General features: G+C 43.3%; 2 protein-coding genes across 3 annotated transcripts in view; one reads left to right on the forward strand and one right to left on the reverse strand.

Annotated features, from left to right (window-relative positions):
- The window catches only part of mark4a (MAP/microtubule affinity-regulating kinase 4a), a 38,106-nt gene extending 17,429 nt beyond the window's left edge, over nt 1-20,677 (forward strand). The window contains exons 6-18 of one of the 2 annotated variants that reach the window (XM_082549860.1): nt 445-515; nt 609-665; nt 1,096-1,332; nt 6,589-6,708; nt 6,791-6,890; nt 6,994-7,103; nt 7,794-7,980; nt 8,241-8,452; nt 9,142-9,245; nt 11,847-12,131; nt 14,127-14,209; nt 14,782-14,826; nt 14,926-15,094. In XM_082549860.1, coding sequence (XP_082405986.1) covers nt 445-515; nt 609-665; nt 1,096-1,332; nt 6,589-6,708; nt 6,791-6,890; nt 6,994-7,103; nt 7,794-7,980; nt 8,241-8,452; nt 9,142-9,245; nt 11,847-12,131; nt 14,127-14,209; nt 14,782-14,826; nt 14,926-14,990 — 1,676 coding nt within the window. In that variant the 3' untranslated portion in view covers nt 14,991-15,094. Of the gene's footprint in view, nt 1-444; nt 516-608; nt 666-1,095; nt 1,333-6,588; nt 6,709-6,790; nt 6,891-6,993; nt 7,104-7,793; nt 7,981-8,240; nt 8,453-9,141; nt 9,246-11,846; nt 12,132-14,126; nt 14,210-14,781; nt 14,827-14,925 lie in introns of both variants that reach the window. The other variant, XM_082549859.1, reaches the window with a different exon arrangement.
- On the reverse strand, nt 20,475-23,915 carry ckma (creatine kinase, muscle a). The gene is made up of 8 exons (XM_082549862.1): nt 23,808-23,915; nt 22,412-22,619; nt 22,134-22,288; nt 21,839-21,971; nt 21,575-21,746; nt 21,341-21,464; nt 21,058-21,247; nt 20,475-20,973 (listed from the first exon to the last, which is right to left on the reverse strand). Exons 2-8 carry the CDS (start codon nt 22,602-22,604, stop codon nt 20,795-20,797), a joined length of 1,146 nt encoding a protein of 381 aa, XP_082405988.1. The 5' UTR covers nt 22,605-22,619; nt 23,808-23,915; the 3' UTR covers nt 20,475-20,794.
- Nucleotides 23,916-24,553: the final 638 nt, after the last annotated feature.

Consider the following 24,553-nt stretch of genomic DNA (forward strand, 5'->3'; position numbering starts at 1 on the left):
AAGCTAATGTGCATACCAGGCCTATTAGTACTGTAGCATCGCAACGCCTCAGCATACAGAAGGAAGTATTATTTAGTCTTTCCAAAGTTGTAGTCTGGTCTTATCAAACAAGATAAACCTTAAAACTATTCTCACATGGATTTTCATCACCTTCGGATGGAGCCAAGGTCGCTGCTACCCTCTTCTGTTATGCCTCAGTCGTTCATTTCCTAAAATATCAAACTGTTCCTTTGGTCTGCATGTATTATTTGTTTATTATATGTTTTCATGCAATTACATGATTTGTGGATATTAAAATTAACTTACAGTGCTTGCATCTTATTAAATATTAAAAGCTGCTGATGTGATTAAAATTGACTGTGTACGTCAGCAGTGTTTACTTAGCTAACAGCATAAAGCTTCTGGCTTTGTTACCTGACTGATGTGCTGATATGCTCCTCACAGGTGAAGTTTTTGACTACCTCGTGTCTCATGGGAGAATGAAGGAAGTTGAAGCAAGAGCCAAATTTCGACAAGTATGAATACGTTACCTCTCGGTGTCAACGTTACACCAGTTGTTGCATTTTCTTGTCGGTACTTTAAGGGTGTCTGTCTTTCTATGTCCACAGATTGTTTCTGCTGTCCACTACTGCCACACGAAGAACATTGTCCATAGAGATTTGAAGGTGAGGAACCTCAGAGGAATGTCTGGGGCAACTTTCAGAGGGGGATTAAGGCTAGTCTAGGACTAGAAAATTTATTTCACTGACAGATTACCCTGAACTCAAAGTTGTAATCTCTGACAAGTCTTAATCTATGTCTCTGTAAAGGGTTTTTAATCACACTGATGAGTGTATGGGAGGGTAGAATGTGCAAATGCACAGTGGGCACAGTGACATATATACACTATAAGTCATGCCCAGTTGAACTTGTGCATTAGTGGATAACACACAAGTGCAACTTCCCTCTCCTTGTTTGCACTCTTTGTATTCAGTACAACTTTATTCTCATTGTACTCTCTTTTCTCTCCCATCCATCTTTCCTGTTCTTCCTTGTCCTTTCCATCCTGCTGTCCGTCTCTGCTTCCTCCTCTGCGTGAATGGATGTGTGAGTCAGGCAGAGAACCTCCTGCTGGATGCCGATGCCAACATCAAGATTGCCGACTTCGGCTTCAGCAATGAGTTCACCCTGGGCAACAAGCTGGACACGTTCTGTGGCTCACCGCCCTATGCTGCGCCTGAGCTTTTCCAAGGAAAGAAGTATGACGGGCCTGAGGTAGACGTCTGGAGTCTGGGAGTCATCCTCTACACGCTGGTCAGCGGCTCGCTGCCCTTTGATGGGCAGAATCTGAAGGCAAGTGGAAGGCTGGAGGAAACTATCCGTCTGTTTGTCTGTCTGGGGATACTTGAGTTTTCCTTGGTGGTTTATTGTAGCAGCAATAGGTTTTCATGCATTAGTACGCAACAACATTAAAATCACTGATTTATTCAATAGCTTTGATCTTCTAGTTACCAGTGTTGGGACTAACGCGTTATTAAGTAACGCGTTACAGTAACTACGTTATTATTGTGGTAACGCGCACGGTAACTAGTTATTATGCCAAAATCAGGAACGCGTTAATCGTTACTGGGATTTAGATAGGCTCGTTATTCGTTACTTCGTGTGGTGGCTATCGTGGAGCTTCCACAGATTCAGTAACATTAGCAAGTGGTGGAGGCCAGCAGGTGGATGAGGAAAAGGGGACGCAGGAGGAGGAGAGACCCGAGGCGGCCGCCGGTCCGAGTGTCAGGTGAACTGAACTTCAGGTAAGAAGTTATGACCTGCAGTCTATCTGGGTCAGATATAAACCAAGTTTAGGTGGAGTTTATTTTCATTGTGCTGACTTTTTACAGTCAGTTACAATAACTCGTACTGCGTACTAGCTAGCTTGACAGAGTTTATATACAGCTGGGCGGGTGCTATGATGTTACTGATGTTGAACTTTATTTTATTCATAAGGTTAGTTAGTAGAGTTGCCAACCATCCCGTAAAAAAACAGAATCGTCTCGTATCCAGGGAAAATATCATGCGTTTCGTATTGAGGTGAAAAGGAACAGTTTGTCCCAGACTTCAGCTAGAATGGAAAAAGACACAAAGCTGGAGTTATTCTGTGTCTGTGCTGCACAGCTGCCTCTTCTTCTCTCATTCTCCCCCCTCCCTCTCCTGTTTCTACTTCAGTCATGAAACTGATCAATGATCAGCTGATCGGCTCTCTTGTTTGTTTATCGCTCACTTTGCGCCAGAAAGAGGAAACCAGCGGAGGTCGCGTTAAACAACAGCAGCATGTTTAAGCTTGATCAGCTGTTGTTAGAATTTATTTAATATTAATTTCTAGTATCAGCTGATGTTTGCTGGAGCCACAGCTGTAAAGCTGCTGGTCATGATGTCGGTTTGGTTATCTGGTGAGAGGGAAACATGAAGATAAAACCAGGAGATGTCCTTACTGAATCATCAGAGCTGAACAGGTGATGGAGAAACAGGTTTACCTTTTAGGTGACATGAATGAGTTGAAGGGAAGTTATGAACTGTTTCTGGGAGACAAATAACACCAGGATCCTTTTCTAAGCAGCTGACAGCTGGTAACTGTGCAGGGGCGGGTCTAGCAAAGTGTTGCCAGGGGGGCCGGTAGGGCATTAACAGGGAAAGGGGGGCACAAAGAAATACTTTTCTTTCTTATTCTCATTTAAAATGTCTAGCTTTTAAAAAAATAATTATCTGAATCTTCCTACAAACGATTGATAGATTGATGCATATACAGTGGGGCAAAAAAGTATTTAGTCAGCCACCGATTGTGCAAGTTCCCCCACTTAAAATAATGACAGAGGTCAGTAATTTGGACCAGAGGTACACTTCAACTGTGAGAGACAGAATGTGAAAAAAAAATCCATGAATCCACATGGTAGGATTTGTAAAGAATTTATTCGTAAATTAGGGTGGAAAATAAGTATTTGGTCACCTCAAACATGGAAAATCTCTGGCTCTCACAGACCTGTAACGTCTTCTGTAAGAAGCTTTTCTGTCCCCCACTCGTTACCTGTATGAATGGCACCTGTTTGAACTCATCATCTGTATAAAAGACACCTGTCCACAGCCTCAAACAGTCAGACTCCAAACTCCGCCATGGCCAAGACCAAGGAGCTTTCGAAGGACACCAGGAAAAGTATTGTAGACCTGCACCAGACTGGGAAGAGTGAATCTACAATAGGCAAGCAGCTTGGTGTGAAAAAATCAACTGTGGGAGCAATCATCAGAAAATGGAAGACATACAAGACCACTGATAATCTCCCTCGATCTGGGGCTCCACGCAAGATCTCATCCCGTGGGGTCAAAATGATCATGAGAACGGTGAGTAAAGATCCCAGAACCACACGGGGGGACCTGGTGAATGACCTGCAGAGAGCTGGGACCAAAGTAACAAAGGTCACCATCAGTAACACACTACAACGGCAGGGAATCAAATCCCGCAGTGCCAGACGTGTTCCGCTGCTGAAGCCAGTGCATGTCCAGGCCCGTCTGAAGTTTGCCAGAGAGCACATGGATGATACAGCAGAGGATTGGGAGAATGTCATGTGGTCAGATGAAACCAAAGTAGAACTTTTTGGTATAAACTCAACTCGTCGTGTTTGGAGGAAGAAGAATACTGAGTTGCATCCCAAGAACACCATACCTACTGTGAAGCATGGGGGTGGAAACATCATGCTATGGGGCTGTTTTTCTGCCAAGGGGACAGGACGACTGATCCGTCTTAAGGACAGAATGAATGGGGCCATGTATCGTGAGATTTTGAGCCAAAACCTCCTTCCATCAGTGAGAACTTTGAAGATGAAACGAGGCTGGGTCTTCCAACATGACAATGATCCAAAACACACCGCCCGGGCAACAAAGGAGTGGCTCCGTAAGAAGCATTTGAAAGTCCTGGAGTGGCCTAGCCAGTCTCCAGACCTCAACCCCATAGAAAATCTGTGGCAGGAGTTGAAAGTCCGTGTTGCTCGGCGACAGCCCCAAAACATCACTGCTCTCGAGAAGATCTGCATGGAGGAATGGGCCAAAATACCAGCTACTGTGTGTGCAAACCTGGTAAAGACCTATAGTAAACGTTTGACCTCTGTTATTGCCAACAAAGGTTATGTTACAAAGTATTGAGTTGTATTTTTGTTATTGACCAAATATTTATTTTCCACCCTGATTTACGAATAAATTCTTTACAAATCCTACCATGTGGATTCATGGATTTTTTTTTCACATTCTGTCTCTCACAGTTGAAGTGTACCTCTGGTGCAAATTACTGACCTCTGTCATCATTTTAGGTGGGGGAACTTGCACAATCGGTGGCTGACTAAATACTTTTTTGCCCCACTGTATACCATCAACACAGTGAACATCACTGTCACAATAGCGTTTGTTTTCATTCAAAGGCTTTATGATTTTCCTATAATGGTGTATGCAGCTCATCTGCAGTCTGGTGTTACCTACATCTTCCTATTCAGAAGGCAGAATTTCCGAGTTCTGAGTACAATCGAAAGCACCACGACTGCAGTTTTCGTGTTGGATGTAAAAAGCGCACGTGACGCTGTGATGTAGGCTAGAGTCATGGCGGCGGTCAACGACGGTCCAGGCGTGGGATTTCTCTCGTGGAAATATGCACATTATCTTTTCCTTTCTGTTGGTAGGTGGCACAGTGCACTGTGGCAAGTAAACAAGCTAGAAGACTGGCAATCTTGCTGGGTATCCAGTTATGGAAGCAACATTAACAAGAGAATTCTGAGTAAAAACAAAGTTACTTTCCCTAGTAACTAGTTACTTTGAAAGTAACAAGTAACTTGAAGTAACTGAGTTACTTTTGATAGAAGTAACTAGTAATGTAACTAAGTTACTAATTTAAAGTAACTTACCCAACACTGCTAGTTACAATGCAATGTTGGGCTGGGAAACCTTGCATCACAGCATTTATGTGAAAGTAACTTTGACTAGTACCACCCACCTAAATGGGTAGGAAGTGGGTTATTTGCAGACCAAACAGCCCTCCTGGCACTTCCAAATCCCACACCACCTCCCATACCTCAAACATAACTCAAAAACAGGACAATTAGCTGCTGACTGAACATGCAATATCCTCTGATTCAAATTTGGCCAAGCATCCTCTGAATGCACCAAATAATCCTGAACCACAGATGCTTGTTTGGAGGATCCACAAAGGATGCCCAAGTAGCATTCCAGTGCCAGAAACCAAAGGACTCCCACAGAGGTCCTGTATCCATCCCCTGACATGTCAGAGGTTTTGGCAGCACAAGGCACACCAGTCAGCCGTGTTGTGGCTGATTGGTGCATGTTTATTAAAATGTAGACAGTGTGGGTGGCACATACATATCAGACATAAATGCCAAAACAGTCAAAATGCATTTAATTACAAGAGTTAGGATTGATTAGGAAGCCATCAAACTACTGAACTGATAGGATTTAAAATGGTGGTGTATTCAGGCCATATTTAATCAGCTAATAGACAAATATAAATGTTGCCATTCAGCTACTGAGGCCTCTAAAAACTGTTGCATGCTGTAAAATGCTGACAACTGTTGTAGATATCTGGTCTGTCCATCATGCAGCAAGTGGAGCGCTGTACTCTGTGCAGTTTCCACATTGCAGCAACAACAAGCACACGATTATCTTTCTTGCGTTTTGCATTTCAGACGTTTTCTAATTTCTCTAAGTGATAAAAATAAAAGAATCATAAATGTTAAAACAAATGTGCATATTTGCTTATGCTGACATTATGTTCTGGAGATGTCACACATGATTTCAACAGGCCTTCACCTTGTAGTTTGCATCCAAATATGATGTCACATTTGACCTCTGACCTCACCAATTCCATTTCTATTTCCATTTCATTAAAATACTGCCCAGACAGAGAGCTGCCTTGGCGGAGGTTTGGGCTCTCAGAGTGCTTCTTGTTGGTGATGCATTTCTCAGAAAGCAGGCTAGTTATTTAATATGTCCAAAAATATGTACATACTGCTAAAATTAAAAAGAGTTTGAACAATAGTACAAAGTTGCTGAGTTCAAGACTGCTGTTCAAAATTCTTCTCATTTATGTGATTTTATCTACTGTTTCATTTAGTGTATGTTTGCAGATTTTAGCCGTTCACAGCCATTACCGTTTCAGCAACATCTTTTTTGACATACCATAATGCCTGGAGAATCAAAGTAAACAGCTGTCAGAGGAAAGGATGTGGCAAATGTAGCTAGACTTTCGGCAGCATGGAAGGACTCCATTCAGATGGTTTGTACACTAAGGCATCATCATCAGTCTTCTGTTTGTAATATCATTACTCCGTGCAGTCGGCCATGCTGAATAAAAAATGAAGAATAGAACTTTTATCTCAAATTTAATAGTTGGCAATGAATGAATGCCTCCCTCTTCCCAGAGCTCCACTAAAGGAATGGTAGAGACCGATGTATATTTCATTTGTCACATATGTCACTATTGGTAATGAACATGAATGACCTGGTCTTGTTCTTCTCGTATTATGCTGAAGGAAATATGGAAAAACATGTATTTGATGTGGCCAACAGGAACTGAGGGAGCGCGTGCTGAGGGGAAAGTACCGCGTGCCCTTCTATATGTCCACAGACTGTGAAGGCATCCTTCGCCGATTCCTGGTGCTCAATCCCGCCAAACGCTGCACACTTGAGGTGAGCGTCGCACAATTAACAGAGCAGACGTGTTGTGAAATTCCCGCTAATGTGAAGCTCTTCTGTCTTTCCGCTTCTACAGCAAGTCATGAAGGACAAGTGGATAAATGCAGGGTACGAGGGGGATGAACTGAAGCCTCATATAGAACCTGTTGAGGACTACAGTGATCCAGCTCGCATCGGTGAGTCAGTGGGCTGTCAGCCTGTCCACTGAGCTCTATGTAATTAGGATACAAGGTCATCTGTGTTTTCTTACCTTCATCTTTGTTTATTTTTTTGGTTCAGAGGTTATGGTCGGGATGGGCTTCACTCCAGAGGAAATCAAGGACTCTCTGCTTAATCAAAAATATAACGAGGTCACCGCTACCTACCTACTGCTTGGCCGCAAAGGCGATGTGAGTTCTGTAGATGTATCTTACCTGTATTATTTATTTATGCATATTTGACTATAAGGTACATTAACCTTTTCCACACAGCGCTTCAGTGCTTTATCTACCTTCCATCTTCACACATAACCAGTTTAGAATCAACAGTTTACCTTTGAACTTGAGGATGAAGTTTCTGGTTTAAACGCACACAGAGAACATGCACACTGGATGCAAGACACTGGACCAAGAACCTTTGGACTGTGAGGAAACAGTGCTAACCACTGCACCACCTTTCCAGCCAGTACGGTGGTGCAGATGTTAGTGCTGGATCACCAGAAATTGGAATCGTTTGCATCAGTGTTTAAGTTTGCCTAGTTTAGAATAGTATGATGCCTTTACCAGGCTTGTAGATAAACAACATAAAGCCAGATAGCCACACATTCTCCTTAGCTCAGTCAATGTTGCAGTGCATATCGATGCAGACCGTATCTGGCAAGGATCAATGGGTCCAATGGGACAAAATTAATATTATTTAATTGTTTGTTGTGTGTTTTCAAAAATCTCTTTTTTCATATCTCTTCTCAGAGCCCTTATTCCAAATTCTGACTCCAATCTTTGTGTCTGAAATCACTACATACCATCTCCTTATCTCTTCAAACCCTCTGCACTGTCACACTTTCTAATATCATTCTGTCCAATATCACTGGGACATTATAGGACGGCAGTGACGCCCGCACTGCTAGTAGCCTGTCCCTGGCGAGGGTACGACCCAGCCCTATCACCAACGGGACCAACAAGCACTCCTCAGCCACTGGCTCCTCCTCCTCCTCCACCTCTTCGTCACATAGCAAGACTCAGCGTAGTGCCTCCACCTACCACAGGCAGCGACGACACAGTGACTTCTGTGAGTCTCTTTTCTAAACTCTTTCTGAGCTGTGATGAAATCTGGAACCACGAACTTCCTCCTTGTCCAGTGACCACAAACTGTCATTGGGTCTCGGCTGATATGACAAGGAAGGTTTTCTAATTGGCAGTTATTCAAATGAGGGTCTTATTTAGGTCTGTGAGCACTGTTGTGACAGCTCTGCTTTCACCCAGTCATCCACAGAATATTCCTTATATGAATTCCTATGTGTCTGTGCTCTGCTGTCCTCCACAACAAAGGCGGGCCCTCCATGCCCGTCATGCACCCCAAGCGGAGCCCAACCAGCACGGGCGACCGAGAACTGCGGGAGGGAAGGATGCCTCCGCGCAAGGCTAGCTGCAGTGTGATGGGGAGCCGCAGCCTGCCTCCCTCTAGTCCAATGGTTAGCAGTGCCAACAACCCCAACAAGTCTGAAATCCCAGACCGTCGCAAAGACATGACTGCCACCACGGTAAGTGACACATTTACTCTTCAAGAAGCAGAAAGCTGGGCATCGAACCAAGAGCATAGGTTTTACTGCAAGAATCGGAAAGTTGGTCTTCACTACTCCTCAGCAAGTATAGTTTTACTACTGTTAGCACTCACATAAGTAGTCATTAAGGTTGTATAGCTTCTTAGACAAGTTAAAAAAACACAAACCTTGTGCTGTGTATAGTCAGAAGGACATATATATGTCTATATGTATATATATGTATAGACGTGTATATATAATGGAAAATAAGGAAAGGCCTAAAATAATTATTTACATAATCACGAAGCTATGGCTTTTTTATCCTTAAAACTATATATATATTTTTTGTCTACCTTTTTTAAGGTAGATTTTTAGATACAAATCTTGTTTTCATGTTGTTAAAAGGTTAAAATGGTTTGTTGGAGGTCTGTAAATTGTAATAAATATTGTAACATTGTAATAAATATTGTAACATTTAAAAAATGCATTCTAGGTGTTTTATATTCACTCAGCCGTGGTCCTGTCTGCTTCCAATGTAGCTCCAACAGATATCTTTGTAAAATGTCAAAGTTCAGTACAGGTCATGGATTTGCATTACAGTACAGCTTCACTGTATGAATCACAGTTTAATTTCCTCAACAACTCTCTAAGCTAATATGTGTTCTGAAATTACTCTTCTCCTCGGATAGAATAACATCCCCGGAAGCGCCATGACACGCCGGAATACATATGTGTGCACCGACCGTTCAGGAACTGATAGACACTCTCTTCTGCAGAACGGCAAAGACAACAGGTACCACTTTGTGTCGTCAGTAGTCGTACAGATTCACAGAGACTTTAAGCGGGTAGCAGATATTTGGTATCATTAACCTTCAAAGGAAGGTGGATTGGATTGGGGTTTTTAGTCCTTTGTTCTGATAATATTTACGAACTGAGTCACAGGGCACCACAAGTCAGTGTCCTGGTGAGGGTGAGGGTTATGCCAGGGAGGGCATCCAGCATAAAATCTCGGCTGAATCAAATATGCAGATCCTAAAGCAAGAGATTACCATACCAAATCAGTAGGCTATCAGTCAATGTGGTGCTGTTGACCAAAGACAAAGGAAGAGGAGAGGTGGAAGGCATGTTGGTAGGCAGCAATAGGAAAAAAGAAGGCAGGAATGTGGAGGTGAGAGGGCTGTAAATGTAAAGGGAGAGAGCTGGCTGATACTGTATCTGTGTCAGGATGGAGGTCTATAGGATCGCTTTGGCCAAGAAGAGGAAGTGCGTAAAGGCAGAGGCAAGGATTAAGTGGTGGAAGTTGATGAAGGAAGAGCGTTTCGCAGAGTTCAAGAAGGATTGAGATGGTTCAGGATGAAGTACAGGACAATATTTAAAAGAAGAGGTTAGCAAAGAAAAAGTAGGTAGTCAGGAAGAAGAAGAAAGTAGACAGGTGCACTGAGAGGCAAAGAGAGAGGTGGCAAAGGATGAGGCTTATAGTTAGCTGCATGCGAGGCTGGACACTAAGGACGGAGAAAAAGACTTGTATCAATCGGCTATGCAGTGAGACAGAGCTGGAATTAAGGATAGAGATGGAAATGGGCTAACAAGTGACAAGAGTGTGTTGAGAAGATGGAAAGAGTATATTGAGGAGCTGATGTATGTAGAAAATGGGAGAGAGAGGATGGAGGAAAATTAGTGAAATAAGAAATGAAGGGGGTTAGCAAGGAGGGCAGCTTGAAGGATCAGTCTAAGCAACATACCTGCGGAGATATGAAAACGTCTAGCAGAGACCAGATTGTTTAACACAGTCTGAGTGAAAGGATCCTCGAGGAATGAAGTGTGTGCTGGTATGCTTTTTTTAGAACAAGGGTCATGTACAGAGCTGTAATAACTGTAGAGGGAAAAGGTCGACCATGAAACTATGGTTGTTGAAGCTAGGTTAAGAAGACAGGTGACGAACAGTGAGCACTACAGATGGGATGTTTGGTTTGGGATATAGTATAGAGAAGGTCAGAATGAGCTTCACTGTGTCTTTGTGGATCTAGAGAAAGCATGTGATAGGGTGCCAAGAGAGGAACTGTGGTACAGCATGAGGAACTCAGGAGTGGCAGAAAAGTATGTGGGTGGTGCAGGACATGTATGAGGACAGTGAGGTGTGTGGTGGGACAGCAGCAAGAGTAAAAAGGTTTAGAAGATAGTAATGACCTGCTGTGATGTATGGTTTGGAGATGGTGGAGACGGAGTTGAAGATGCCAACATATTGGTACGTTCTGAAAAGAATACGACATCCTTTTAACCATGACGTGGTTGTCTTGTTGATAATGTGGCCAATTTGCAAAATTAACTGTGATTTTTTTTTTTACCACTATTCATCAACAGCATGTTTTAAAGCTCAGTTTTTAAAACCTTACAATTAGTGCTGTCAGCGTTAATCTCTTTAAAATGACCTTAACGCCATAACTGCATTAACATGGCAAATATCCGTAAGCGATAGGTGCACTCTATTTAGTTATTAGCACTCATCAGGCAATGTCTATGGGCAACTGACTGCACTCAGACCAAAGGGGGCTGAATAATTACGCACACCCCACTTTGCAGTTATTTATTTGTAAAAAAAAATGTTTGGAATCATGTATGATTTTCGTTTCACTTCTCAGGTGTACACCCCTTTGTGTTGGTCTTTCACATGGAATTGCAATAAAATTGATTATGTTTGTGGCTGTAATTTGACAAAATGTGGAAAAGTTCAAGGGGGCCGAATACTTTTGCAAACCACTGTATTAATGACTAACCTTGTGTTGTGGATGGATTATCTCAGTTGTTCTCCTGACTGGAGTTTGGTCCGTTTACAGCATCCTGAAATGCGATTGCGTTTGTCCTTAACCATCAGGAACCCTCACGTTAACTTTTATCAAGTGGAAAAAAGTTAGCATTCATCCTCCAGCTTCACTGTGCTAATGTGTTTATGTTATGCTAACCATAGCCGTGTAGCTAGCCACTACGTAGCACATCATTATATACCAGCTAGTCCCCCCTCAGTAACCCTACAAACATCACTGCTGTACTTTCTAATTGTGTAATTTTTTCAGAAATCCCTGAGTCAGAACATGTTATGTCGTCTTTAGATGGAAACTAGCGAGCTAACTCCCAACGCCGTTAAACTCCATAAATCCTGCTTTCATGGATGCCTGGATGTTAAACGTAATTGTTACACCTTGTGAAGAAGCTACACTGATCATTTTATTAAAGATGAATTTAGACAGTTTGTCAGTGTTTGTTTGATTTTGGGACTAGAGGCGGAGTTTGGACCCGGAAACGGCTAATGACGTCAGACTCAAAGGCCAGATTATCAAAAATTATAAGTCAATAAGACTAAAGACTAAATCCTGTTTATTTTTCTTCCTCGCTCCAGTTCCCTGGGCCACCGCATGCCGGCAGCGTCTCCCTCCACGCTCAGCATTTCTGCAGCTGGAGCTACAGGCTCATCTTCCTCCTCAGACCGATGCCGCCTGACTCGAGGCTCCACAATCCGCAGCACCTTTCACGGGGGACAGCTGAGGGATCGTGGTCCCCCGGTCTACTCGGCCCCGCCCACTTCACCCACTCTGTCGCACCACGACACCAGCCCATTGACCCATGCCCGCACCAGGGCCACCTCCAACCTCTTCACCAAGCTGACCTCGAAACTCACTCGCAGGTAGACTTGCACTACGTGTGATCTGTATAGTAGTACTGCTGAATACAAGAAACATGACAGTTTCTGTAGCTTTGTAGGTCTTCATTAGGCGATGAAATCAAAACTTCTTTGATTTAACCAGGAAAGTATTTACAGCCTGGGAAAACTGCTCTTTGTACAAGCCGCCTCTTCTGCAAGTGATAGGATAATAAATAATCAATAGAATGATATTGTTTAAAGTAATGGCTCGAGATGAGAACATTTAATAGTATGGCTTATGTATTCCTTCAATATAAATGAGCTATGAGACATTAGCTTACCTTAGCATAAAGACTAGAAGCACGTTATAAAAGCTGTGCTCCAGTTCACCTCCAAACGCCTTCAAGTTTTTTAAATATTACAAATTCAAGTAAAATCAACCAGCTGGTCGTTTCCTGAATGACTTGAAATTTTCATTGGTTAGGCTTTGAACACAGTAGCTTGTAGTATGTGAGTGTAGTTCTGTTACCTGTATCCTTAAGCACTGACATAAGCTATACTCTACAAAAGCTGTAGTCTTTTTAAGAAAGCTGGAGCTGTTTTGTTTTTGTTTTTTTTACTTTTAACAGAAGCAGACTCACAGCTTCTCCCTGCATCATACATTTGTGGAAACCACTTGCTATAACATTAGCAGTTACTACTTATTAAGAAGATAATAGGGGTGTCCATATTCATAGGCTGCATCCTCCTGAGGCCACATTTGTAGGCCGATTACGTCACAGCAACGCGACGAAGGCTGTCCAAATTCATAGACTCCTCCAAATGCGTGCTCCTTTTCCCCAGAGTTGAAGGATGTTATTGTTTGGCTTTCAGTGTTTTATTTGTTCATGAGTAAATCGGTTTGGCTGAGATTACAGCTGAATAAATGTCAAAGGGAAAACTGATTAAACAGAAGTGTGAGATGATCGAGAATTTACACCAGGGTCCTGTTATATTTTAGATAGCAAGGAGCAGACGGCCAAGTTTATTAAACTCCACCGAGGCAGCGATGACGCAAAACTGAAGGCTAGACCGTCCAGTTTCACAGCTGCTCACTTCCGCCTACCTGGCCTTCGGAGGACCCGGCCCACTTAGACTGTGAAGGCCGGGCCCTCGGGAGGATGCAGCCTATGAATTTGGACACCCCCAATATACACGTGTTTGTATGCTAAGCTAACGCTATGTTGGTATTATGTTGTGTTAATGTGACGTTGGGTCAGAGTACTTCTTGGGAAATTTCACTTCTCAAGACAGCTGCTGCCGTTTGTCTTGGACTGCTGCTTCTCACTCGTGACTGAAGTTGTGTTAATCCATAAACATGCAGAAGAACAAAAAAGGATAAAACCTCTGTGCTGGCTCACTACAGAGCTTGACATGAGACATCCATTTTACTTGATCTTATTAATTTTGAGCACAGTAGGAAACAGTCTTAATAATGAATCTGTTACACTAGCTCATAGTGTAGCCCTTGCTACATGTACATAGCTTTTATTCAATTTCCATATTCTTATATGGTTATTGAAAAAAGGACACAAGTGTCTCTCACATGTTTTTGTTTTTTGATTTTTGTTTATGGCTTTCTTTGCTGTTCCAGTTGGTGTAAGATTCTTACGAACTCAAACCAAGGACGTCAAATGCATGAAACAAAGTCATGTAGAGTTGATGTAAAGTTCTGTGTTTCATCTTGAGCACAGCCTGGGATGGATCCATGCTTATCAAAACATTTTATCCACCCAGGCCTTTCAGCAAGCCCTGCTGCGGCCCCGGATTATCCCCTCTCCCTCCCAGTCATCATAATCACACATGTCTAATCTTATCAAACCTCAGCTTCATCCTTGCCAATCAGCTGCAGCGCTGCACTCTTTTTCCACCACTTGCTTTCCTGTGATTCACTTATACTCTCTCTTACTCCTCCCCCAAATCCCCTGCTCTTACCCTTTACTCCCTCTTTTTTCTCCATCTTTATCTTGTTCTCTTTTCTCCGTGTCATGGCATCAGGGTCAATCTTGACCCGTCCAAGCGCCAGGGCTCAAACAAATCAGTCTCGGGTTGTACTCTTCCACAAGGATCAAAAACAGTTAGTAAGTTTCCATGTCTCGCTCTTCTTTCTTGTCTGCCTGTGCCGCCCATTTCCTGTCTGCCTGCTCACACTGGAATTTGCTCAAGTTCAGAAATGCCTGATGTTTTTTCATACTGCTTGTCTGCATGCCTCGTGAATGGTCTTCATTCTGTCCAGGTCCCACACACTTGTTTTCAAGCATGGTTGCAATCAAGGAAGAATCAGTGTCATCGTCTATAAAGACTATCCACTAGCATCCCGTGTATACCTGTAGGAATAGTGTTTCCAGTTTGTGGTTGGTGGGGTAAAAATCATTTAATGTTTTCTCCATGTGAAGTTGAGTAAATGAAAGTAAGTAAAATGAAAACGTCGTAACACAGAAGCTGAAGGAAACTGTTTATATCTGCATGCTTTAGAAGTCGTGAGTGAGTGAGGAGTGCCTTTGTCAGGACAAGTTGTTTTGCAACATCACATGCTTGTTGTTGCTGATGCTTGCTCAGTTCCACATTTAATATCCACTTGTTAATGCCGTCTCATCATGAGGCTCGTTGTGCTCTGGTGGATTACCTCTTACGATGCCTGTTTGTCCAACAGGGTCACAAATGAATCTGAGGGAATCAGGAGATTTGCGGTCACAAGGTAAGTACATAAGTTCTGCCTGTGTTGATAGCGTTTAGAAACAGAGAGGATGTCAGATGTCTGACCTTTTTCTTCCTGTTCTTCCTTCCCTCTCCTCAGTTGCCATCTACCTGGGTATCAAAAAGCGTCCGAGCCCCGGGCCGTCGGACGTGGCTGGGATCTGAGAGGCGGCGGGCGGCGGGACCCTGCGGAGGTGGTATTGGCTCTGCGGGAGGCAGCTCTCGGATGTGGCTGCCAGGTCCACCACGCCGGCCCCTTTCTGCTCTCCTGCACCCACAGCGTGGCAGGGGGCCGCGTGGCTTTCGAGGCCGAGGTGTGCCATCTTTCCACAGGCACCTCTGAGACTTCTAACGGGGTGCGCTACACGCGACTCTGGGGGGCGCCGCTAGCTTTTCGGGACATTGCCACCCAAATCTCTAAGGACCTTGAACTTTGATCGAGAGGGTGCGTTTGCATACGAGTGCGTGGTTCCGTGTGAGTGTTGTTGATGTATGTGCGCAAAGGAAATCAAAAAAGGAAAACAAAAAAACAGAGAAGAGGTGAGGGGCTGGACCCGAAAGAAAAGATGTCTCCTTCTGTCTCTTTCAAGACTAACCTCCCCCCTGCACGCACACACGCACACACACACACACACACACTGATAGACACACACCTGATCCGTAAAGTCATACAGACTAAAACATCCACCCTCCTACCCCCTGCCCCCTTCTCTCTCCACCCTACCCAACACAGCTCAGCTTTCCCTTCCCTGAGCTACTGCTCCCACTGGACCTGGATCAGATGGAATAAGTTGAATATTTTTTATTGCTACTCCTAGCCATAATGACTCTTTATTTTGTTATTTATTGTTCTGGTCATTGTTTTTACTCACTGTCACTTTCACCACTGCAGAAAATCACCTCCTGTCTGTCTGACATCCTCATCCATCCTTTTTTTAACACTTTTTTTTTATATGTCACCTTTACATTGTGTTACTGTTTTGTTTTTAAAATTTTTAATATTCCCCCCTCACCGATAGTTATCCTGCTGAAATAGTAACATGCACAAACAAGGAAATGGTCCAACTCAGCAATCAGACGAGCAGCCGCAGTGTTACGTTGCTTTGAGTCGGGTAAATACAGCAGTGACAAACACGCCGGATTAAGGTCAGGGGATGGGGTTGACGGGCCGTTGAAACAGCCAGTCAGAAGCTTGAGTGCAGCACGGAGTTATGGCCTCTCAGTCACATTAGTTTCTCTGAGTGACGAGAGCAGACGCTTCAAATTTAGCTAATGTCGGTCAGTAGTAACTGTAAGGTCAAGCTCCATTTTTCAGCCTTCTTTAACGCTAAATCAGTCCAGCTGATTTCCTCCTTTTATTATCCCAGCAAACATTTCAGTGGTGAGTTAGATCAGTGCTCATTCTAAACATCCAACATGGGTTGAAAAATAGTTCCAAAGGGAAAAATGTGCTGATTACAAAGAGCGGACAAAACATTCTCACCACGAGGGAAACATTTCTTATCCTGATCAGCTGATCATTTATCACAGAGAGTCATCAACAAAATGCTTTTTCAGACATAAACAAGGCGATAACTAAATAAAAGCTAATGCAGGAGGACAAAAAGTGTGATGAAATGCACTTTCATCCACAGATAAAACTGATATGAAAACATCCTGGAGAGATGAGATCCAATCAGAACTAATGAAGTTGTGTAGAAGTGTAGAAAGGTTAGATGCGCATATATGATCTGCCACTGTGAAATGGTACAACTACGTCACAGCTAGCTGTCATGCTCCCTGTTTCTTATGTGAGAATCAAAATATCCAGCACTTGGGAGGAAGAGAAGATCAGACATGTGGACACATTTTGCATTTGATGTCAAAGAAAAAAATCCTTTGGAAATGGTGTGGAGCAACTGTTACCAGTCAAAACTAAATCTAAACCAATTTATGACACCTAAATTATGACTCAAACTACGTTATGCTTAAGTCAAAAGGCCAACAGTTACTGTCAAAATTAAGCTGTCAATCACGTGGGTTGAAAAAAGGGAAGACAGATGGTGCTCTTTTCCCATTACCGGTAGTAACCGAGTTATAACCTCCAGTAATGAAAAGAAGTTCAAGTGCCAAACACTGCAGTTCTTCTAGTGGCCACTTGAGGCAGGCTCCAAATGTGAATCAATCTCCATAGACTCTCATCTTCTTCACAGCACTTAATAGCATGCTTGCACTGTGGTACAGAAACAGTGTTGGCCTTTACAGTCCCTTTACAGATGTGTTAACAGATGTGCAACTGTAGCTCATTGGTGTCTGCCAATCTTTGTTAATATGAGCTACTGAACTGGATCTTTGAACTATGTTTGTGGTATTGGTACCTTTTGGATAATTTATAAAGAAATAATCTGGCAAATAATATAGAATTGCCCGAATAATCCAAAAACCAATAGGTCAGCCACAGAGGCTGTATCCATGTGTTAGTCTGTATGACCTGTATGCAGTCCACTGCAATAATGTGTGGGCAAAAAGATTCTATTAAGGCAGCTGCCACAAAGCTACCATTGAGGCTTCAGAATGCAAAACTAAAAACCATTTGCTGATTTCACTCTGGCTATGTCCATCATTTATATTTCACTATGTTTGCTGGGATAACGCTCTTAAATTATTACATATGATAATTCGGTGCAGTAAGTTGTCCTTAATGACCCTCTATAATAAATACAGGAGCTAAAATTGGCTAAAATCAACGTCCTTCAGTATTTGTGACCGACCCCCAACCGAGTCATTTAGATTTCACCAACCTTCACTTTTCTTTAGCAGCCTTGTAATAAGTCAGTTGTCATTAGCAGAGGTGGGCCGTCACTCACCCCACCACAGACTTAGAGAGATTCAGTATTTCTGGTGTATTTTCAGTGCAGGGCAGCTCTTCTGCCGCTTCTATTCTGTGCCGTGCGATCTCACCTCAGTCGTGATCTCACTTTAGTCGTCGCCTCAGTTCTGTCGGTGGGAAACGCCAAAAAGTGGATCGGCCAAGCAGCAGCGCAAGCGCTTGGATTACACACTCGCCGTCACACACACAGAGGCGGCGTGCACTCCTCTAACGCCCGCCCTTTTTCTTTCTTCTTTTCTTTTTCTTGTGGTACGTGTATTAACTGCTCTGTCCATTACTGATGACCGTGGGGATCAGGGGAGGGGGGAGCGCTCTGTATTCGGAAAGGCACGACGAAGGCAGTGTGGACAGTGTTTTCTTCTTGTTAGTCCAGTTGCCTTTAAAGTGAACTACTCCCAGCGCCTTCATAAAATACACATTTAATGTAAAAAAGTAAAAAACAAAAAAAAGAGAGAGAGAAAAGTGCGAGAGCTTTCTATTCTCCCTCCCTGTTTTTAGTGAATAATGTACTGTGATATTTGCGTAGGCTACAGAGATCATATTGTTTGGCTGCTGATTTACTGTTAATACTGTCTCTCAGTTGTGGCTTTGCTCATGGTGACCTACCCCCACCACCCAGCCCCACCCCATTCCATTCCCACCCCTACATTTTACAGGGATCGCTGACCTTCTGTTCGCCGCCTCCATACGTACCGCCAACTTTATCCGGTCGAGCATTCGTCTTTCTTTATTGCAGGGAAATGGTCAGCCATCATCCACTCTCTCACATTGTTCTACATTTTCAGTCCAGTATGGTGTTTGCTGTTTCACGTAGCCCAGCAGGGGAAGTCGATGTTGACCTGCCCTCCCCCTCAGGGTGAGAAGCAGACACCAGAGTGGACATCAGGAGTCTGTCCTTGTCCTCTCCCTGGACGTTTTTCATTGTGGTGTATATTAGCATTAGGTAATATAGACCTCAATGCACTTTGCTTTGACTTGAATCAGCTCCTTCCAGTGTACCTGTATAGGTAATACCCAGAACTAGCCACTGGAAGGCGCCAATGTCTTAAATGTGAAACACTTCGATTTGTGGATATTTGCACAGGTACTTTATTTATTTTTTAGAATAATATCATTAAAAAAAAACAGGATTTATATCAGTCAGTTGATGGCTGTATATAAAATATATGAATATAGTATATATCTTAGAGCTCAAGGTTTATTTATAGCTAGAGCAAGGGAAGTAATTCTAGATTAAAGCAGTTTCTGTCAGTGATAATGGGGAACAAAACCAAGCTGCAATCTTGCATGAGTTCAGAGTTTGGGTTATACTGGAAAAAATGAAATGTGATGCACACCTTGGACTGGAAGCTTTGTGAAATGCAGACACACACAGTCACTTTTCAGATATGAGTTGCTAAATGAAATGCCAGAATATCCCCCACCCCCCTTCACAAAAAGTAACAGAAGGGCTCATGTGAGACACAGTAACTTCACTCCACCTTGTTGCAACAGGATAGCTTCAGCACTCATTCAAGAGGGCATCTTGAGTTTATAGAAGCCTTTGGATATGCCGTAAAACATACCACAGCGTAGAGTATGAGGTGCAGTCAAAGAATTACAAGACTTGTTGCGGCGAAGAAGACAAGGTCGCAGAGACGCACCTCTGTGTAGCAGAGCAGGCGGTGAGCTGGTATGGTCCAAACACTTGCACGTGCATTTGAGCTGATTGTTCTGTAGTAGGCTGCTACTATAGAACTCTACATTGGAAATACTCAGTGCAGTTTGATTTTATTTATATAGCACCAGATCACAACAAATTCGCCTCTTTATGTTGTGAGGTAAAAACCCAACAATAATATGACACCGAGGGACAAATTCATGCCAGATCCTGGGTCTGAATGTTGGGTCAAAGATGCCCACATGCTGCCTCAGCTCCATGGTACAAAGTGCAAAATCCTATCTACAGAACTTTGTCTATCACAGGTTTTCATGTTGATAGAGTGACAAAATGTGGAATCACGTCTCTTAAAGTCCTACTTGACATCTTTTACGTACACATGACCGTACCATGCTGCACAACAGGAGTCTGTGAACTCTTTGAGTGCACCTCGTACATAAGAAAAATGATTTAGAGGACAGCTGCAGTTGGAATAAATTGTGCAGTTTTAACTTGAATTTCCAAGTCCCTGTCTGCATTCAAGCCATAGAAACGTTTCAGGTTGTTTGCTGAGCATTTCAGCTGGAACTTTTGAACTAAATGGGTTGAAAAAAAGAGAAAAGCAAATAACTTATGGTTAAACAACTCACTCATAGTATAAGATGGATGAATCAGGGGGATTCTACTGTGAAGAATTCTCAAAAAGAGGTTTTGGTGACGTGAGCGTTTGGGTAAATGCTTGTATACCTGCTCGGAAAAGGTGTATCACTGGTCTAAATGGTTTAAATGGTGGATGATGACAGTATTAGAAACCCGAGGGGCTCAGTATTTAACATTCACTGTCATTTCAAAACTGATTTTGGATACAGTTAATGTTACATGCAAAAGAGACTTAAGAACACACACAGTTTGACCTGTATGAGTAATTTTACTCTCTTCTACTGTTTAATTCCTCCCATCAGAAGAAAACTGTAACCTGAAATGAGTGGGTGTGATGCGTAAGGAGAACATGGAGCTGAAGATGAATAAAATTCACTGATGTTGGCAATTTTTTCCGTCATTTTGCCATCTTGTTTTCAAAGCTACTACTTTCCAAAACCTCTATCTGTCGATTATACTGCAACAAGACAAAAACGACTCGTTTAGTTGTTTTACAGGGCACTTTATTATTGAGCAGTATGAGCAGCTTCAATAATCTTTACTTTTTATAACAAAAAGTAGGTGATGCCACATTTGCCAGGCAAGCCCAGCTCAGTGGAGGCTGATCCCAGGATGTTACCAACCAACACGGGAGAACTTAAAAAAAAAATAAAGAGGACAGAGAAAAGAAAAAGCAGGAAAGAAGAGAAAGAAGTTTTCAGAGTCAAGAGTCTCTAGTTGAGCGGCTGTTTCCTCTGCGTGTCCATCAGTTGGCTCGATTACACATGAACAGTCACGAGAAAAACGGAAGATTGTCCCTCTCTACTTCTGGGCTGGGATCATGCTGTCAATGCTCTCTCCCTTCTCCAGCTTCTTCTCCATCTCAACCATCAGCTTGACACCGTCAACCACCAGTTGGACCTGCTCCACTTCAGAGGAGCCCAGACGGTCGGCGTTGGAGATGTCAAACACACCACCCACAGAGGCAGTGTCCACACCACCTAAAGAGAAAGGGCAAAAGTCAGAGTCGCAGTGGAGATTTCACTGGGCTGTTCAAGCTGGTCCACAAGCATATGAGTGTTTACCTGTGCCACGCTTCTGCAGACGCAGCCTGGTGAGGATCTCCTCAAACTTGGGATGTGTGCTCAGCTTGGACAGTTTGACATGGACGCCACCACGCAGGCCAGTGCCCAGGTTGGAGGGGCAGGTCAGGATGTACCCGAGATGCTCATTCCACATGAAGCCACGGTCGTGCTTCTTGAAGATCTCCTCAATCTGGCAGGTTTGAAAGAAGAAGAGTTGTGGAAACATCCTGAACAATTGTTTTCATTTCATCCCGGCTTTCCGAGGCCTGTTATATCTGCATACCTTCTGCAGGCCAACGCAGAAACGCCTGAACACCTCCCTCATGTTGCCACCCTTCTGCATGGAGATGACACGAAGGTGATCCTCCTCATTCACCCAGACCAAGAAGGTCTTGTTTTCGTTGTGCCTGAGCAGATATAGTTTCACATTTAGGGGAACACACAGATAATGCAGACAAAAGATTTCTAAGGAAAATGTTTCACATTCAGCCTGTTAACACTTAATGACAGTGCTCACCAGATGCCTCTGCCATCAGGCCAGTCACGGGCCATACCAGCGCAGGTCAGCAGGGGAGACACGGGCTTGTCAAACAGGAAGTGATCAGCGATCAGCTGCTCCTGCTCAGCATCAGTCATGGTGTTCAGGGGGTAGTACTTTCCCTTGAACTCACCATCCAGGCTGTTCAGAGCTGCAGTTAGGAGCAAAGCAGGGATAATATTGTCCATACTGACACTGGATGCTTAAATTCAAAGACGCAGTCCTTTTCCTTTGAATACTTACCCTCAATGGACAGCCTCTCAATAATTCTGCGCTCTCCACGGCTGTTGTGGGGGGGCAGGGTGAATCCCTTGATGCTGCGACCAGTACGAACACGGCTAGACAGAACGTAGTTGGGGTCCAAGTCGTCACCACCCTAAAGACAAATAAACTTTGAGTCCCAGGTGAAAAAAGATAAATAAATAACAGAGTTCCTGGAGCAATGCACAGATGTGCTAAACCATTAAATCAGTTCAACATCTGAAGACTTGTGCAGTAAGTCTTTTGTTAAGGTACTTCTCCATGAAATCTGCGGTACCTTCAGGTTCTCATGGTTGAGGTCAGTCTTGTGCTTGTCAGTGGGCTTGTATCCACCATGACGGTCAGAGATGACAGGGTCAAGCAGATCCTTGAAGACCTCATAGGACTCCTCATCACCAGCAACACAGCCAACAGTCATGATGAAGGGGTGACCTGAAGAATGTAAGTAAGAAGTGTGTGTTCGGAGGGGGAACAGAAATGAAAGAATTAGTTTTTATGGCTAATGTTAATCAGGAATGAAACAGATTTCTTTATCTGATATGAAACATATCTCACCAGGGTTGTCTACACCAGTCTGGATGACATCATCCAGAGTGTAGCCACTGGGTGTCTGTTTGTCCCTCAGCTTGCCATATATCTCCTTGGTCAGAACCTTGGCCATATGGTTGTTGTGCTTGGACAGATCTGGGAACTCCTCCTCAACTTTGTAGTTGAGCTTGAAGTTGTTGTGGGTGTTTCCGAAAGGCATGATTGCTTTCTAACACTGCAAAATGAGGGAAAAGCCTTTGACTAAATCTTGGAACGATAATAAACTGTTTCATCTGGAGATTGTGGAGGTGATCGAAATAGTCACAAAATTTCTGCAGCATTTGGAGATACGGGATATTCTGTGTGACAGCTGCAAGTTTTAAGCGGTGTCGGCAGAGGAATCTTGGTAACAAATGTCACTCAATTTCCAGCAGCTCAGATGTCACTTTGAAACAGAGTACAGGGAGGAGTGCCTGTTGGCTGGGTATTTTTAGCACAAGTACATCTGAATGTGTACCCTTTATGTCCTCAGTATCTACAAGCAAAGCTTTATACGTACAATCACAACTGTCCTGATTGCACATTGACACATAAATGCACATAAATGAAAACTTGACTGGTCAGTTCCAGCACAGGCGTGTTTTCACTGAAAGCACTACAAGGTCTTTGTGTCACTGTACAGGATTACTGCAACAGTATAATTGTCACAATGCTGAAAGAAGCCTGATTAGCAGCACACTTGTCCAGCTACTGCGATCCAACAATATATACTCTTCTTACTCTCATTACCTGATAAGCTGTTCAACATGAGTACGTACATGATGCATGCAATGACGCACTCGTTACATCACATGAAATATGATCTGCACCTCAGTCCCAAACTGATTTACAAAATTAGCCGTTCTTTAAATCAGTAATCCCTTTCAATGTGACAATTTTCTGATTAGTTTACAGCCAAAAAGCTCCAAAAGTGTAACTTTGAAACAGCAAAAGTCGCAGATGACACATGGGGGACTTCAGTCTGTCTCTCCTACATGTATCAAACTGCGAAGCACCTGTCCACATAAATCACTGTCCAAAAGAAAATCATATGCAGAGAGCGAGAATAAAGAGTGGAGTGACACAAGTTATCACTGGAACCACAGCCTGTCTGTTAAAGCATGATCTTTAAGCTTAATCTTAACGGAGAACAATTCAATGAAATTAGCTCTTTTTTTAATGCATCATATGGATGCAAATGTACCAGATTTGTTGCACAATTATCCTTTGATTTCATCATGGACTTCATGTCCACAGCTTTTCATTAAAAGAAAAAGTAGCCAGAACTAATTGTTTGTGCTATTTTAAATGCTTTGCTTGTTCTCCCAATCCATATCTCCACGTCTGCTCTTCTTTAACCCCACAAAACTAATCATTTCTTTACCTGCACACCAGACAAGTACAGAGGTAACAGTCCTTGGGATCAGATCCTGTTCACCACAGCCAAAATAGGGGTCACCCAACTCTGGAGGTCTCTGGCCCCTCTTTATATACCACACAGACACTAGCCATTGGCTTGGCCATTTTAGTGCCTACTGCAGCCTCATTGGCCAGAGCCTCTGCACTGATACTGCACAGTTTATGAAAGAGACACATTTACAGCTCAGTCATTCAAGACGGGTGCTGCAGCTGTAACCTCACCCCCGTCAGCCTCCGCACACACCCCCACCAACCCTTGGCCCATACATAGCTGTAGTTGGAGTGTGGGAGCATGTGAAAGGGGAGGAGGAGGTCACATGAGTGAGGCTGGGGTGGTAATGGGGAAAGGCCACTGAAATAAGCTGAGTTTCACTTTTGTCAAACACACTTTGGAGGTCAGGGTTCCTTACTGTAGGTGTGAAGGTTAGAAAGAGTTGGTATTTTCTTCACTTATCAAATGGCTGTTATCTAGAAATGCTCCTCGCATCTTAATGGTGAGCAATGTCCCACCACCCACCGAAGCTGGTTTATGCTATGGAAGGCATAAACACACTGAATCAAACAGAGTGATTGGTCAGGTTTCGATCATTGCACTTCTTCTGGGGTGGCTGTAGCTCAGGTGGCAGAGCAGGACAGCTACTAATCAGAAGGTAGGTGGTTTGATCCCAGGCTGCCTCCTAGCTGCATGCCAAATATCCTTGGGCAAGATAC

The sequence above is a fragment of the Aulonocara stuartgranti genome, assembly GCF_965226115.1.
Source record: "Aulonocara stuartgranti genome assembly, chromosome: 10".
Lineage (NCBI taxonomy): Eukaryota > Metazoa > Chordata > Actinopteri > Cichliformes > Cichlidae > Aulonocara > Aulonocara stuartgranti.